General features: G+C 61.8%; 1 protein-coding gene across 4 annotated transcripts in view; it reads left to right on the top strand.

The window, feature by feature from the left end:
* The window catches only part of NF2 (neurofibromin 2), a 32121-nt gene extending 20835 nt beyond the window's left edge, over nucleotides 1–11286 (top strand). The window contains exons 13-16 of one of the 4 annotated variants that reach the window (XM_035340528.1): nucleotides 1474–1604; nucleotides 3428–3587; nucleotides 5333–5392; nucleotides 11058–11284. In XM_035340528.1, the coding sequence (XP_035196419.1) occupies nucleotides 1474–1604; nucleotides 3428–3587; nucleotides 5333–5368 (327 nt within the window). In that variant the 3' untranslated portion in view covers nucleotides 5369–5392; nucleotides 11058–11284. Of the gene's footprint in view, nucleotides 1–1473; nucleotides 1605–3427; nucleotides 3588–5332; nucleotides 5393–11057 lie in introns of those variants that run through there. The other 3 variants (XM_035340526.1, XM_035340525.1, XM_035340529.1) reach the window with 3 other exon arrangements.
* Nucleotides 11287–14139: the final 2853 nt, after the last annotated feature.

Raw genomic sequence — 14139 nt, 5'->3', positions numbered from 1 at the left:
TTGTACGAGATGTTTGCCTCTCAGCTCGGGCTCTGCGGGGTAAATGAAATGCCATCGCTCCCAGGTTTGTCTGGGAGCAGGGACGAGCCTCGGCTGCTTGTGAATTCCGGGCTGGTGGTGTGGGAGGAGGCAGGTTACTGCGCGGGTAAATCCGCCACGGCTCCAGCGCTGCCGGCTCTGGCTGAAGTGGAGCTGGCTGCAAACGGTCCCTGGAGAATCCCGAACAGAAGAAACACGGGAAAGAAAGAACCAGCCAAAGTTCTGGGGGCAGATACCCTCTGCCCGGGGACCATCCTCCCAGCCTGTGGTGCGTGCCGCCTGTCTGCGCGGTGCACCTCCAGCCTGCTTGGGGCACGTCTTCCTTACAGGACCCCCTTAAAGCGGGACGGGGCGTCTGGCAGAGAGCCGGGTGACCTTTGGAAGCCGGGCTGTACTGCCCCTACCCCAAATGCCAGCGGGCTGGGCACAGGCAGCAGGTCTGTGACTCAGCTCCACGCGTGCAGTCTGCCGTCTGAAGCTGCTCTGCCATCCCTGACGTGTGCCGCTGCTCGCGACCTCATCTGACGTATTGCAAGAGGGGAGAGATGATTTGAGGCAGGCTGCTCTTCCTGCGCTGGTAACGAGCCCATTTATTAGAGGTAGTTTTTGACTGAGAGAAGGGTCATTTTTTTTTTTTTAAGGTGAGGATAAAAGCGGAGAGCCTGGGCGGTGCGTGTCGGGGGGAGGCATCGCGGTATTTCGAAGCAGGGAAGAAAGTCCCAAATCTTCGTTTGCGTGCAGTTTGAGTGGGTCCTGGTGTTATCTCTGTGCTTCCAACTGGCCCTAGCAGTGGTTCTGAAACACCAGGAGCTGTTAATTACTATGAAGGTTAAAAAAAAAAAAGCAGTGGTGCATCTCCAGCTTCTGTCCGGCGTTGCTTCCAGTGGCGCAGCAGTGATAAAACCTCGACGTTACAAAGTTTTGCCGTTAGATTTTGAAGGCAGGAGGTCTGGTCTCCACTTTACAGCCGCAAAGAGCGGGAACCCAGAGGAGCAATAGCTCCTTGAGGAGCAAGTGGGGAATGGAGCAAGGGGATCTGCGGGCCCTGCCCGGTGCTTGAGGCACGGCTTGAGGCTGCTCTGCTCCTGCAGGGCTTTGCAGCACTTGCCGCCTTCTGCACGAAAAGCTCGCCAGCTGACAAAGAGCTTAACCCTTTCCTCCGGGAAGTTTGAGGCCGGTTCAGAAGGTGGGGCTGGTGGGCCACCATGCGTCAGGGATGCAACCGCTGTGGTGCTTCCAGGTCAGCGCCGCTCCAGGGAGAGCACGCTACTACCCGTGAGGGTAACCGGGACCTTATGAAAGCGTTAGGAAGCAGCACCTTGTGCTGTGTCTTTAGGCACCGCTCTGGTTTTACCTCTGCGTTGCAGAACACTTGCTGTAGGAGCGCTCACGCGGGGGCCAAAAGCCGTTAACGTGTCACCTCTCCCTCCGTAGCAGTCCATGAACTCCAGCACGACGGCGCTGCCCACGGACCTGCCGAGCTTCAACCTCATCAGCGAGAGCCTGTCCTTCGACTTCAAGGATACGGACATGAAGAGGCTTTCCATGGAGATCGAGAAAGAGAAGTAGGTGGCGTGCTGCCGGGCCGGGCCAGGGCTGCGTTGGGTTACTGCTGCCTTCCCTCTGCAGCAAGGGGAATTGTACCGGAGCCGAACGTGGCTTTTGTGTCGTTCAGAAGAGCTCCAGCGTGAAGGGAAAGAGGGAGGAGGCTTTGGGGTTCTCGTCCACCATTTGTGACTGCTGAGTGCCACTGAGCTGCTGGTTGACCTTTTCTCGGGGGGGACGGGGAGCTGGTGTCACAGTAGCACCTCTCCTGCCCGACTCAAGGCAAGTTTAAGCGTGCTGAGCCCTGCAAAAGGATGATTCCCGTCCGTACGGCTAACCTAGCTCTTGTTTAGGCTTTAATTATCCGTCTTGGCAGAAAGAGTTAACAGCAGCCTGGTTGCTGGCACGCTGGGCTATTGCAGGCTGGCGCTTGGGGGGTTTGCAACGTGTCCAGACCACGCTGAGGTGGCTGGAGCACGGGCTGCGGTCCTGCACGGGGGCTTTAACCCCTTTTTCTTTGAATCCGTGGCAGGTTTATTTATAAAAAGCGTACGCAAGCAAGTTTGGATGTGATTATGAGCTTTGATCTTGTGTTTTCCTGAGGGTGTAAATGTAGCCTTCGAAATTACAAATTTAGCAGAAATCAAAGCAGATCAGATTTTAATCTCTGTAGTAATAACGTGCTTTGTTCATTGACGGGATAGGAGATCAAAGCTGGAAGGGCTCTGCCACAGCGCTGCGGCCCTAACTTCCCGGGGCTGCAGTGAAACACCCCGCGTCCCACCGGGGTGGCTTTTTCTGCCTCTGGTCAGTTCCCGCTCCCGCGTGTAAGAGAGCGGAGCGCCACTCCAGGGGCAGAGGTTAAAAACTTTTCCTGAAGCCAGAAGGTAAAACGTAGAAGCTGAAAATACCCCGCTAATTCCTGGTTCTGCACCGAGGTTGCTAACTAGGTCATCCCACTCTGCTGAGCAGGAGGATCGCGGCTCTGCCGAACGATGAAAGCACTAGCGTGCTTTCGCTGCCTTCTCCGGGAGCGCTCTCGTTCCTCGGATGCTGAGATAAGCCTTGCTACAAATTTTGGCACTTTGCAAGGGCTCTCGTTAGTCTGCTGGTGCTTTGACCTCGGTCTCAGTATTTAATCACAAGTACAGGCTGGCGTGGTGTGGTTTTTGTTTGTTTTTCTCCAGTAGATGCTTCGTGGCAGAGGGCATTTAAGGCTGAGACCTGAGAGCGGCTACAGGTTTTTTGTGCCTTTTTTTTTTTTTAACTTTCTATTTTTGAGAGGCCTTTCTCTCTCTCAGGGATGCTGTGTGTCTGAAAAACACCTGATATTTTGGGGAGAGCGCTTGCTCCCACACCCCTTACAAATTAAATCCCTCTAAAACACGAGAAGGCAGCACACCAAGGTCCCTCCTGGAAAATGGCAGGAACGGGTTCGTGCCTTTGTGAGCCTGGGAGCTCGCTTTGGAGGTGGGGGGAGGATGGGACGACAGCGGAGTAGAGCAGTGCTGCTTAAAACAGCATCTTTTAGGCTGGAACTGCGTACCGCTAAATCTGTGCCACGGCACAGCTCCGCTCACAAATCCTCCAGAGGGCTTTGTTTCCTTATTTTCTAGTAACACGACTTAGAGTTCTTGGCCGGGTGTCCGGCTTCTCTTTTTTTAGTCCCAAACAAACGGCTGCTGAGGGCAGTTCAGTGTCTGCTGTACCCTGCTGGTGCTGGCTCCGCGCGCGGCGGGTGGTGAAGACGGGGTTTTCCTGCGACGGTCCCGCTGCCGACTGCCACGGCGTCGGGTCGCCACGGGCGGGCAGCGCTGAGCCGGGGCTGTTCTGTGTGCACTAGGGTAGAGTACATGGAGAAAAGCAAGCACCTGCAGGAGCAGCTGAACGAGCTGAAGACCGAAATCGAGGCGCTGAAACTGAAGGAGAGAGAGACGGCCCTGGATATATTGCACAACGAGAACGCCAGCCGAGGCAACAGCAAGCACAACACTATCAAAAAGGTATCGGAGGGCTCCAGTTTGTATCTCGCCTGACGAAATCCTTTAAAAACGACAAAATAACCCTGCCTTTATTTTGCACACGTTGTTATAATAAACTTGTTTGATCTAGGCTTTCTTCCCTGGCTGCTTAGCTTTGAAACGAGGGCGCAGGGAGTCTCAGCTTCTGGGGGCTCTGGTTTCGTTCTTGCTGCAACCGAGCCTCGGCTTCTCCGTGCTCTGTGAAGGTCTGGGGCGCTCTCGAGGTTTGCCTGTCCTGCTGAACCTTAACAAAAGCCATGCAGAGGTGCTGGCAGGAGGGATTTGCCACCCTAGTAACATCAGGAACGGGAAAAACCCTTCCTGGCCATTGCAACCATTCCCTAAGGGCAACGCAAGGAAGCAGGTTTGAGTTTAGCTAGGGAACAATAAGGGGAAACTACTCCTGGGCTATGAGCTCTGAGCAGAAAAAGCCAAAAGCTTCATCCTCTCTTTTAATCTGTTCCCAAGTAACCTGCGGTGCAGCTTCAGGTGCTAAGAGCAAAATCTACCGCTGAGCTCTGAGTGGGGTGCGTGTTCCCTGCACCCTGCAACCACCCGCCTCTAGAAACGCTTCGGAGGTGAATGCTTAGCCAAAACGTTGGAGTCCCGCGTGGAAGGGCCCAACGCAAGCCAGTCTTTATTTTTACATCCAGTCCTCTTCCTTTAGTCGAGTAGCTCTGCTCTTCTCCCGCCTGGGTTCATTCTAACGAGGGGCTGGGCACGCATCCGTAATTGGTGCAGCGGGACCTAGCGCTCAGCTCCAGTCGCCCGCAGAGGCTTTTTCCCAAGGTTTCTGCTGGCAAGCGTCCTTGGAAGCGCTTCGGAAGTCAGCGCGGCACGCGTGACAGGGGCGTAGGCTGTGCTAACCAGTACGGGTCTCCAGAACAAATCCTGGCCTGCTAACACGTCTCAGCGGGGGGCAGCAACGTCTAAAAGGGCTCGAAAATACCACTTGGGGCCGACTCTCGTGGCTGGGAGTTTGTGATCGCTGAACTGGGGCAGGAAAATGAACCTGGCGGATATCGCTGGTTTCCCGGTGCTTGCCTTGTGCTGTTGGGTTCCTGCCTCTCCGCCTGGGAGAGCGTAACAATCTTCACAGGCCCTTTAATCACTGTGGAATCTGAAAGCCTTTCTGCTCCCCCTAGGCTTTGTGAGGATACGTCCCCGTACTCAGAGCCCTCGGTATAAACAGCAAATGCTGACTTTCTTTCTGCCTCTGACTCTAGCTTTCGAGATAAGTTAATAGAAAGCTGATGGTCCCATTTGTCTCACTTAGGGGAGGCGGCAGGCGGGCGTTTGGGCGTCTGTCAGGGGAGCGTCCCCGTCCCCGGGGCCGCGCTCAGCCTGCCTTGAGGAGCTGCAGTCCCGTCCCCTGCCTCCGAGAGGGACCCGGGGCTGCCTGGCTCCTGCGTCCCAGCCCCAGGAGCAGAGCTTTGCAAACAGCAGCCTGCTGCCGCAGCGCGTCGGAAGGAATTACAGCCTGCTTCTGTTCGCGCCTTCGGGAGGGCGGGAGGGCTTTTGTCCCTGCAGTTGTGCTGGAGAGGGAAACTGAAGCCGCCCGCGATGGACGAGTGGTTTAGAAATACCTCGGTCATGCCAGCCCCCTGCCCCACCCGGGGAGCTGTTGCTCACTTCAGCGCTGTACGCGTTGCACAAACGACCTGCCGTTGCTGGGACCGCAGAGGAATTCATTTTTATTTTGTGTCCGTTTTATTTTGCTGGTTTAGCCTCAAGCCCAGGGCAGAAGACCTATCTGCATTTGAGACTTCCAAGTAGGTTATTCCGAGGTACTCTGCGTGTGGCGAGGGGGTCACCGGCTCTCACACTAACCCCTGCATGAGCTTGCCTACGGTGTGCCCTGCTCCTGCCACCCCCTGCGCTGTGACCCCCCAGCACCCCGCCCCCCCCAGCACCCTCCTCCCCGCAGCCCACCCGCCCGGGGGGGGCGGCCCCGCGCCCGGCTCTCGCCCCGTCAGAAGCGTTCGCAGCTTCTCCGCATTCATTTTCGCACCTGATCCTCCACGCTGGGATGCATCTCTCTTGGCAGAAGTTGAGTTGGCAACATCAGTGGGGGAGTGCAGGCAGAGATGCTTAAATAATTAAACGCGCCTGCTTCTGCTCTGCTGCCTGTGGCTGGGAATCCATTGGAGGTACGGGGGGGGCCTTTGAAGATTGCCGTAATGAAGGAAAGCGGGACCTGCCCCCTTGTTTGCTGCGGAAAGAAACTCACGAGCTTAAAACAGACCAAACAAACCCCATCAATTTCCTCTCGCTGCTGCTGCCAGAGCTGGCGGAGCAGCCTGAAACTTCCCCCCCCTGTCTCGGAGCGGGGCAGCGCGTGGCGGCGGGACCCGCGCTGCCTGTCTGAGCAGCACCAGAGCGGCGTGCGGGTGGCAGCTGAGGACGGGCAGCGTCCCCAGGCACTGCTTGGGCCTGGCAGCGCCTGCTGTTGGCCGCTGCCACACCTCGAGGCAGCCCTTTGCAGCCCTGCGCTCTCCTCTCCCGCCCGCTGCCCCCAGCCCCGAGAAATGGCAGGTGCTGGAGCTGGGGAAGGTTTCCTGCCCTTTTCCCGGGATTCTTCCGGCAGCCTGTGCTCGTGGCCACCAGCCCCGAGCAGCGCTTCTGGCTTTCCCTTCGGGGGGGTGCTTTGGGGTTCGTGCTGCAGCCCCCTGCTGCTGCTGGCGGAGCTGTTGGTGGGTCCCTCCCCAACCCCCAGCGGGGCCCTGCCGTCCCCGCCACGCTGCGGTGCGTCCGGCCCCCTGCCTCCTCCCCACGCTGGTCCTTTCTGCTCCGCCGGCCGCGTCTCGCCTTCCTGGAGCTGCTGCCCTCCGAGGAGCAGCCTGGCTGAGCCGGGGGCTGGCAGGCCCTTGGGGAGGAGGGCTTTGGGGGAGCTTTTTCCTTCGTTCCACGGCTGTGCTCTCGCACACCCACGGCGTTCGGCGCCTTGTGACGGGTAGCGCTAAGGGAAGAGACGCTGCAGGTGCCGCAGCGACGGCGCTCCTGAGTGCAGGTGGCAGAGCTGCTTGGAAAAAACCTTTGTGAGAAGTTCCCGAGGGCCAGCGTGGCCCTGCCCCAGCGCCAGGCGGGTGCAGCCTGGCTGCTGAGCACCTTCTCAGCACCGCAGCGGAGGCAGGAAGGTGCTTCAGCCCCAGGCTTCGCCCTGGCCCGTGACCAGAAGCGATCAGCCCGGTGCTGGTGCTGTTCCCGAGCCCCCGGTGCTCTCAGGACTACAAGGCAGCCCCATGAATCGGTCAGCAGGGTTTGTGCCAGCTCTCCGTCACTCCAGCACCTGGCTGGTGTTCCCAAGGCGGGCTGCTCCCCTCGCCTGGGGAAGAGGCAGCAGGGAGCGGTGCCCCTCGGGCTGTCCCACCTTGGGGAGGTGCCGGCTGTCCCTTTGGCCCCCCGTCCCGTCCCCATCGGCACTGGGAGCTCCGTGCCACCTTGAATCTGGGGGTGGTCTGGGGGTGAGCACGGCACGGGGAGGGGAGCTGGAGCCCTGGCAGGTTGTGGAGAGCACCAGGCGGCCGCTGAGAGGGGCGCGGTGCCGGGAAGGGGCCCCCGTAATTAAACCAGCGGCACGGCGAGCGCTGCTGCCTGACCTCTGGGTTTTGTTGCCTGCCTTTGAAGATGCCTGCTAAGTTTTTTCGTGTTTAATTACGTGGTTAACATGCTAATCCTATTTTATGAGCTCTGTGGGCACAGCGCAGGCACCTCATCTGGAAGCTGCTTTCTCTGTAGCGCTCTCGGCCGGGGGCTGGCGCTGCCGGCTCCAGCTGGCTCGGCTTCAGGAGGGTTTTGCCGCTCAGACTGCGGTAGAACATGACAAAAGCTCTTCTTCCTCGCGTCCCCCCGTGGGGGAAGCCTCCCAGGGCAGGCTGCAGCTCTGAAACACGAGCACAGCCTGGCCTTTCATTCCAGTTGCTTTCTTCTGCTGCTGTCGTGCTTCCTTACCATGACTGAAGCCCTGGGAAGTGTCTGGGCAAGGAGCAGATCTCTGGGCCTGTTCCCAGACGAGTGGCTGTGTCCTTGAGCACCGCTCTGGTCCTTCGACGACCGGCTCTGGGCTCCCGCTGCCCACGGGGCTGCCTTTAGGATTTTAAGGCGACTTCTTGGATGCGTGCAGCACTTGTCCACTGCTGGGGCTGGAGCTCGGTGCCGCTCTCACCACCCGGAGGAGCGGTGCCGTGCCTCGGGGGGATGCGAGGGACCAGCAGAAGAAACGCTTTGGCTCCGGGCACCACTTTTCCCTGAAATCCCAGGGGAAACGGAGGCGCATCCTGCGTGGCTCCTGCCCCTGCATCCGCCAGCCCAGGTCCCCGCTGGGTTTTTATTCCTGCCCCGCTGCAGACGAGGCGTGAGCGCTGCTGCGCCTCGGGGCCGGGAAATGAAACTTCCCCGGCAGCTAAACTGGGCCAGAGCAGCCTCGTTCCCTTGTTTACAAGGAGCGAGAGGAAACCAGCAGCCGTCAGGCCCATCAGCTATTTTTGTGGCAGCCTTTGAAAAGTGTTTCCTTCGCCGGGGAGTGACATCTTCTCCCTTTTAAGCGCGCTCATCAAAGCGGTGGAGGCTGGGGGAAAGTTGTGCTCGGGGCCCCGCGCTCGGCGGAGAATCGGCGGCCGCATGGGAGGAGGAGGCAGGGCGAGGGGTGCGGGGGGGACCGGGGAGCTTCGGCTCTAAAAAAAATAAAGGGGAGGTGTGACTGGAGCCGTCCGGCTGGCCGCCGGGGAAGCGGGCAGGGATGGAGAGGACACGGAGGGGAGCGGGGGTGGCAGTAAAGAGGATTTACGGGATGCAGCACTCGGGCTGCGATTTCGCAGGGACTACAGCTCCCTGCCTGCAGCAGCAGCAAAACGTGCCCGGGGAGGCGCATGGAATAAAGAACCTGGGGCTGGGAGAGTGCAGAGCACACGGCGAGCCCCCGGGAGCCGCCATCCCCTGCTCCCGGTGTGGGACCCCGGATGCCTTCTCCCCCTGTGCCCGTGGTCACCGGCTTAGCGGCAGCCGAGTGGGTTTTCCTCTGAGGGACCTGCCGTTTGCTGCCTGTTTCCTTGCACAAGTCCAGCAGCTGCGGGTGACGGCAGAGCTCCGAGAACCCCAGCGCAGGGCTGCAGGGAGCGGGGCCGTTCCCTTCTCCCCCTCTTGATTCATTTGAGCGCTGGCTGCTTAATTGCGCTCCCGCTCCCTCTCTCTAAATTTTCTTTGATGGCTCTGGGAGTGCATTGTGGAGCCCACCCCGCCCTCCCTCCTGCAGGAAGGAGATTATCATAATACTGCTTGTAAATCAATTTTTTTTTTTTTTCTCCCCCTCTCTGCACTGACGAAAACGTAACTTGCTCTTAATCGCTCAGCCTCGCCTGCGCAGCGCCACGGTGCGCCTGTGGGCATTGGGTGCTCCTTGGTGGGCACTGCCAGGGCGCCGGGGGCAGTCTGGGGAGGCAGGAGGTGCTGGAGGCCAGCCCGGGGCTTTCCCCAGCAAAGGGGGCAGAGAACGGGGGCTGCTGCCTGCACGGCGGGGACCTGCCCTTGGGGGCAAGTGCCCGGGCCCCATCGCGTCCCTCTTGCTGCTCTCCTCGCTTGCCTGTCCCGGTGCAGAAAAGGAAAAGGACAAAACGGGTGGCTCCTGCTGTTACGGAGGGGGTTCCCTGCAGAAGAGCTGCCTGGGGCTCGTGGCTGCAGCCACAACGAATGCCAGCTCAGCTCCGGAGCTCCCTGCACCCACCAGCTGCCCGGACCCCGCCGTGGGGCGAGTTGTGGTGCCGGGGGCTCAGGTAGGAGCTTCCCCGGGCTCTTTCCTCCTTCCCCGAGCGCAGCCCTCGCCTCTTGTCATGCCACGCACAGCCAGGCTGCGGCCGCGGCGAGGAGCCCTGCGGCACGGCGCCTGCCGTGAGCGATACGTGGCCGGTGCCGGGGCTCTGCCTCCGCTCCCTTGTCGCTGGTGCTGGGCAGGGAGCGGAGCTCTGCCAGCCCGGAGCCGCTCAGCAGCACGGAAAGCAGGAGGAAAGGAAAGGAAGGAAGGAAAGGGGGGGGGGGGGGCCCTCCAGGCACAGCGGAGCATCGCTGGTGGAGTCGGGGTGCGCTCAGGGGTGATCTGAATTCCCTCTCCTGATCCAGCCGCCCACGCCACGCGGAAGAAATCCTCCTGCAGCTCTCATCACCCCCCTCTCTGCTGGGCTCCTGCCTCTCCGGCTGCCTGCGTGGCCACGGCTGCCTTGCTCCTCCCGTGCCTCGGTTTCCCTGCCTCGCCCCAAACGGCGATCAGCGTGGGGAAGGCCACAGGTGGAAGCCCCTGGGCAAGAAGTCGCTCATTTTTGTGACCTCTTCCTCCATCTCCCTGCCCCTGGGCCCTGTCCCCTTGTTCCTCTGCCTTCACCCAGCGGCGTGGCTGCGGCCACCTCGCCCTGGCAGCGACGAGCCCGGGTCCCTGCCAGCTCCGTGGCACCCCCGCGGGCGTCACACCCCAAATTCTCCGGCTTTTGACCCAGCTGGAAGAGCCAGGAGCGAGCGTGCGCTGCAGCTCCGGAGAGGAGGCTGGAGGGCCGGGGGGGTGCTGAGGAGGAGCTGAGCCAGCCCTGTTCCAGTAAAGGGCGTTAAGCCCCTGCAGAAATTGCCTCTGCAATACAGATTTTCACGACGGCATTAGAGCTGTGAAGGAATTACCGAGGGAAGGACAGCGGGGCGGGCGGGGAGGGGGGGAACGCTTGGCAGCTCTGCCGCGGGGCTTAGCTGGCTGCGAGGCGAGCCCGGGATCCCTGCTTCAGCAAAACGCGCGGCCCCGGCGGAAGGCACGCTGCTTAATCCAGCTGAAACGAAGCCCGTGCAATTAGCTCGCTGCTTTGGCACACGCGGCTGGTGATTCAGCAGCTGGGGGGGGGGGAAGGGGGCACTTCTCCCGGGGCGCCGCTTTGGGGGGTTACCCTGAAATGTTGGGGTTTTCCTCCTTGGCTGAGCGTGTTCCTTCCATCCCTCACTTGGCCCTTCAGGGAACGGGACCGCGGCTCCTGCGCAGAGCATTACCTTCAGTTCAGCCTCGCCAGCCCTGCCAGAAGCTTTGCTGGGCCAGCTTCCGTGGTGCTGCAGCGCCTTTCCTCCAGGGTCCTCGTGGTGTGAGCGAGCAGCTTCAGCTCCCTGCTCCGGGACAGCCCCGGGCGGGTGTTGGGGCCCTGCTTTCCTCCAGGACCCCCTCCCTCAGCCCCGTTCTGCAGCCGCCCGAATTCCCCTGCCGCTGCTGGCCTGCTGCTGCCCCTCGGCACCCTCCGCTTGTGGGGAGAGCAGGGAGCAGCCCCGCAGAAGATCCCACACCCTTTCCCCGCACCCTTCACCCGGCCCGCGCTTGCCGAGGCTGCGGCGAGACGTCCCCGCTCCTGCCGTCCCCGCGTCTCCGCAGGGGCAGCGGCCGCCCCGTGCCCGGCGGGAGGAGGGAGTCACCGCCGTGTCCCCTCTGCTCTCTTGCAGCTCACACTACAGAGCACCAAGTCCCGCGTGGCCTTCTTCGAGGAGCTCTAGGACGTGCCCGCACCGCTCTCCTCCGGCCCCAGCGCCCGCGCCGGGCATCGCCGCGTCCCGCCACCCGCCCCGGACTGCGACGTTCTGCACCTCCCGTCTGCCGACCCTCCTCCTCCCTCCCTGCTTTTGTTTTTTTCCAGCCTCTCCTGCCTTTTTTTTTTCTTTTTGGTTTTGTTTCCCCCCCCCTTATGTTTTGGCTCAGCCTTTCGGGCTTTTTCCCGGCAGCACGAGGCCGGGGCCGCAGCGGGGGAGCGGGACGGGGACGGGGCTCCCGTTAGCAGCCCCGAGCAGGTGCCGGCGGAGGGCTGTAACTCAGCGGGCCCGCAGGAGGCAGGAGGCTGGCACGGAGGATTTGTGGAGGAGCTGCGAGGGTGAGGGCGAAGGCTGAGGGCTGCTGCTGAGCTGGGGAGAGGAGGAAGGGGCAGGAAGACCTCCTCTTCCTCCTCCTCCTCTTCCTCCCTGCATGCGGGAGGGGATGAGGAGCGGGAGAGCAGCTGGTGCCAGCCACCTGCGACCTTTTCTCCCTGCAAACTGTGACAAACGGGGGCAGCCCGAGGCCGGGGGCTCTCCTCGGGGTCAAGGCAGAGCTGTGGCCGCCCGGGATCCTGGCAGAGAGCCATCGCGGCCCCGGCTTTGGCTGTGGGGAGGCAGCGGGTGCCCGCTGCGCCCCGCCGAGGTGCCCCCACCTCAGCCCCTCGGTGCCTTCCCTGGGAGCTGCGGCTCCAGCAGCCCCAGCTCCGTGCCCTCCCGTTCCCCCAGCAGCTCGCCCCGCACCCTGCCCCTTCCCCGCTGGGGTGAGCAGGACCAGGAGCCAGGTCCGGTGCCCCCAAACACACGCAGGGACCCCCCCGTCTCCTCCGCAGCCCCCGGCCGCTGCTCCCCCCACGCCTGGCTCCTGGCTGCCTCCAGCCCTGCCTCCCCGTGCAAACTGGGGGGCTCGTCCCCAAAACACGTTGGGGGTCCCAACCCTGGCCGCCCACGCTGCGCCTGTGAGAAGCCCCTGAGCGAGGTCCCTGGTGCGTCCTCGTGGCTCCGGCCCCACTCCTGCCCCTCCGTGGGGTCCCCGATTCCTCCCTCGCCCCCCCCAGGACGGAGGCGCAGCCCCCCCGGGCAGAGCGTGCCCCAAACGCTCGTTATGGAGCAGCCTTGGGGGACTCCCCGCACCAAGCGCGCCTGCAGTTCAGATGGGTTTGGCCCCAGATGGGTTTGGCCGTGGCCTGGCGCAGCCTTTTTCTATCCCCGCGGATCGTTGTACTCCGAAGAAATCACATTTTTTTTGGTTTGTTTTCTCGGGTGTTTTAATAAAAATTCAAAGCACTACGAGGGGGGGGCACGGAGCTCGCCTGGTTCTTTTCCCCCCACGCCTCCCGCGCTCGCCGGGACCGCAGCGGACAGGGGGTGAGGTGCTCGACTGCTGCGTTTCTTAATCCCTCGAGGACGAAGCCCTTGGGGACATGGGGTGTCCCACGGCGCCGTCCCCGACCCCGGGGGCTGCTCCTGCCCCCACGGCCCCAGCCTGAGGCCGCTGCCTGCTCCCCGGTGGGGTGGGAGCCGGGGGTGGTGGTGGTTTGGTGGTGTTTTTTTTCCCTCTTTTGTTGTTTTTAAGCAGGGCAGCCCAGGGGAGATGGGATTGCTGCTTTTTTCGTGTGTGTCAAAGGGATGCTGACGGGGAAAAGGCGGGGGGGGATTGGGGGGCTGCGGGAGGGGGGAGGGCAGGGGGGGCTGACCTGATTTCCCGCACGCGGCGCAGCCTCGGCATCAATAATGCAGCCGTGGCTCGCCGCCTGCGGAGGACGGGGAGAGCCTCGGGCTGGGGGATTTGGCCCCAAAGCAAAGCCTGGAGGGCTGCTTCGGAAACCCTGAGGCCGGAGGAGGAGGCTCCGTGTCCTCAGGGGTCTCCTCATCGTCCCCTCCTCGGCCAGAGGGGATGGGGACAGGGGACGGCGTCCCCCGGGGCCGTGGCTGTGCCTCCGGGAGCGCCCGGCCCCAAAAGGGTCCCCGAGCCCCAAAGGCAAGGCTGAGCTGGGGGACCCTGCCCTGGTGCTGGGAGGGGGCTGCTGCGGTGCCACAGGGCCGTGTGCTCGCAGCCTTGCACACTCACAGCCTTGCACACTCGCAGCCTCGCACGCTCCCAGCCCGCGGCAGCTCCGTGCGAGCGCTCCCAGCAGTGGCAGAATGGGAAATTCCAGCGCTTTCAAAGGAAATTTCATTCTGATTTTTTTTATTATTTCCTTTTTAGCAAAATTAAATTCATCAAAGTCTAGACAGCTTCAGAGAGGATGTGGGTTGCGTTGAGATGACTTTGCCCAAGGAAAAAAAAAATAAAAATAAAACTATCTAAATGGCTTTTTTCCACGTGCTGGATCAGCCCCTGCCTCCTTCCACCCCTTCCCCGAACCGGGAGGGGACCTGGTGCAAGCTCTGCGCCTCTCGGGGGGCTCTGCCCGAGCTGATTTTGGGGGGTCCCAGGGGCTGCCAGTGCCCACCAGCAGGAGCAGTTCCCAAAACAGGCAAAGCTTGGGGTGGGTTTGGGAAGGAAGTTGGGCTTTTCTTTGCCAAACTAAGGGGCTGGCTGCATTTTGGCAGCGTTCCTCAGCGCCCTTCAGTGCTGGGGGGCTGGGGGTGGCTCTGGCACTGCCCTGGGGACGGGCTCACGTCTGGCGTTCAGACCGGGGCCGTTCCTCGCTGGTGGGGGCACCCCCAGCCTCCAAGGGCACCAGCCCCGCGCTGGGCATCTCCGCAGGCACATCGGGAGCCACTCCAAGCCTCCCCAGCTTGCATTTACCTGACTTCCAAGACATAAAAATGCCCTTAAAAAAAATCAGCTAAGCCCCAGCTGAAGCTGGTGCTGCAGGAGGGACATCACCTCCGGGTGGGGGACAGCGGCTGGCGGAGATGCGGTGCCCCCGCTGTGCCTGGGCTGGGAGGGACGTGGAGTGGCCCAGCCCTTGGGGTTCGGTGCCCACCCAAAATCTGCAAAACCCACCCGAAAAGCGGACGAGACAGCCCTTGTGCCTCCCCCCCCCCCCCC

Source organism: Oxyura jamaicensis, chromosome 15 (genome assembly GCF_011077185.1).
Source record: "Oxyura jamaicensis isolate SHBP4307 breed ruddy duck chromosome 15, BPBGC_Ojam_1.0, whole genome shotgun sequence".
Classification (NCBI taxonomy): domain Eukaryota; kingdom Metazoa; phylum Chordata; class Aves; order Anseriformes; family Anatidae; genus Oxyura; species Oxyura jamaicensis.
Note: the sequence above shows the minus strand (reverse complement) of the source record. Positions and strands in the feature narration are given on the sequence as shown.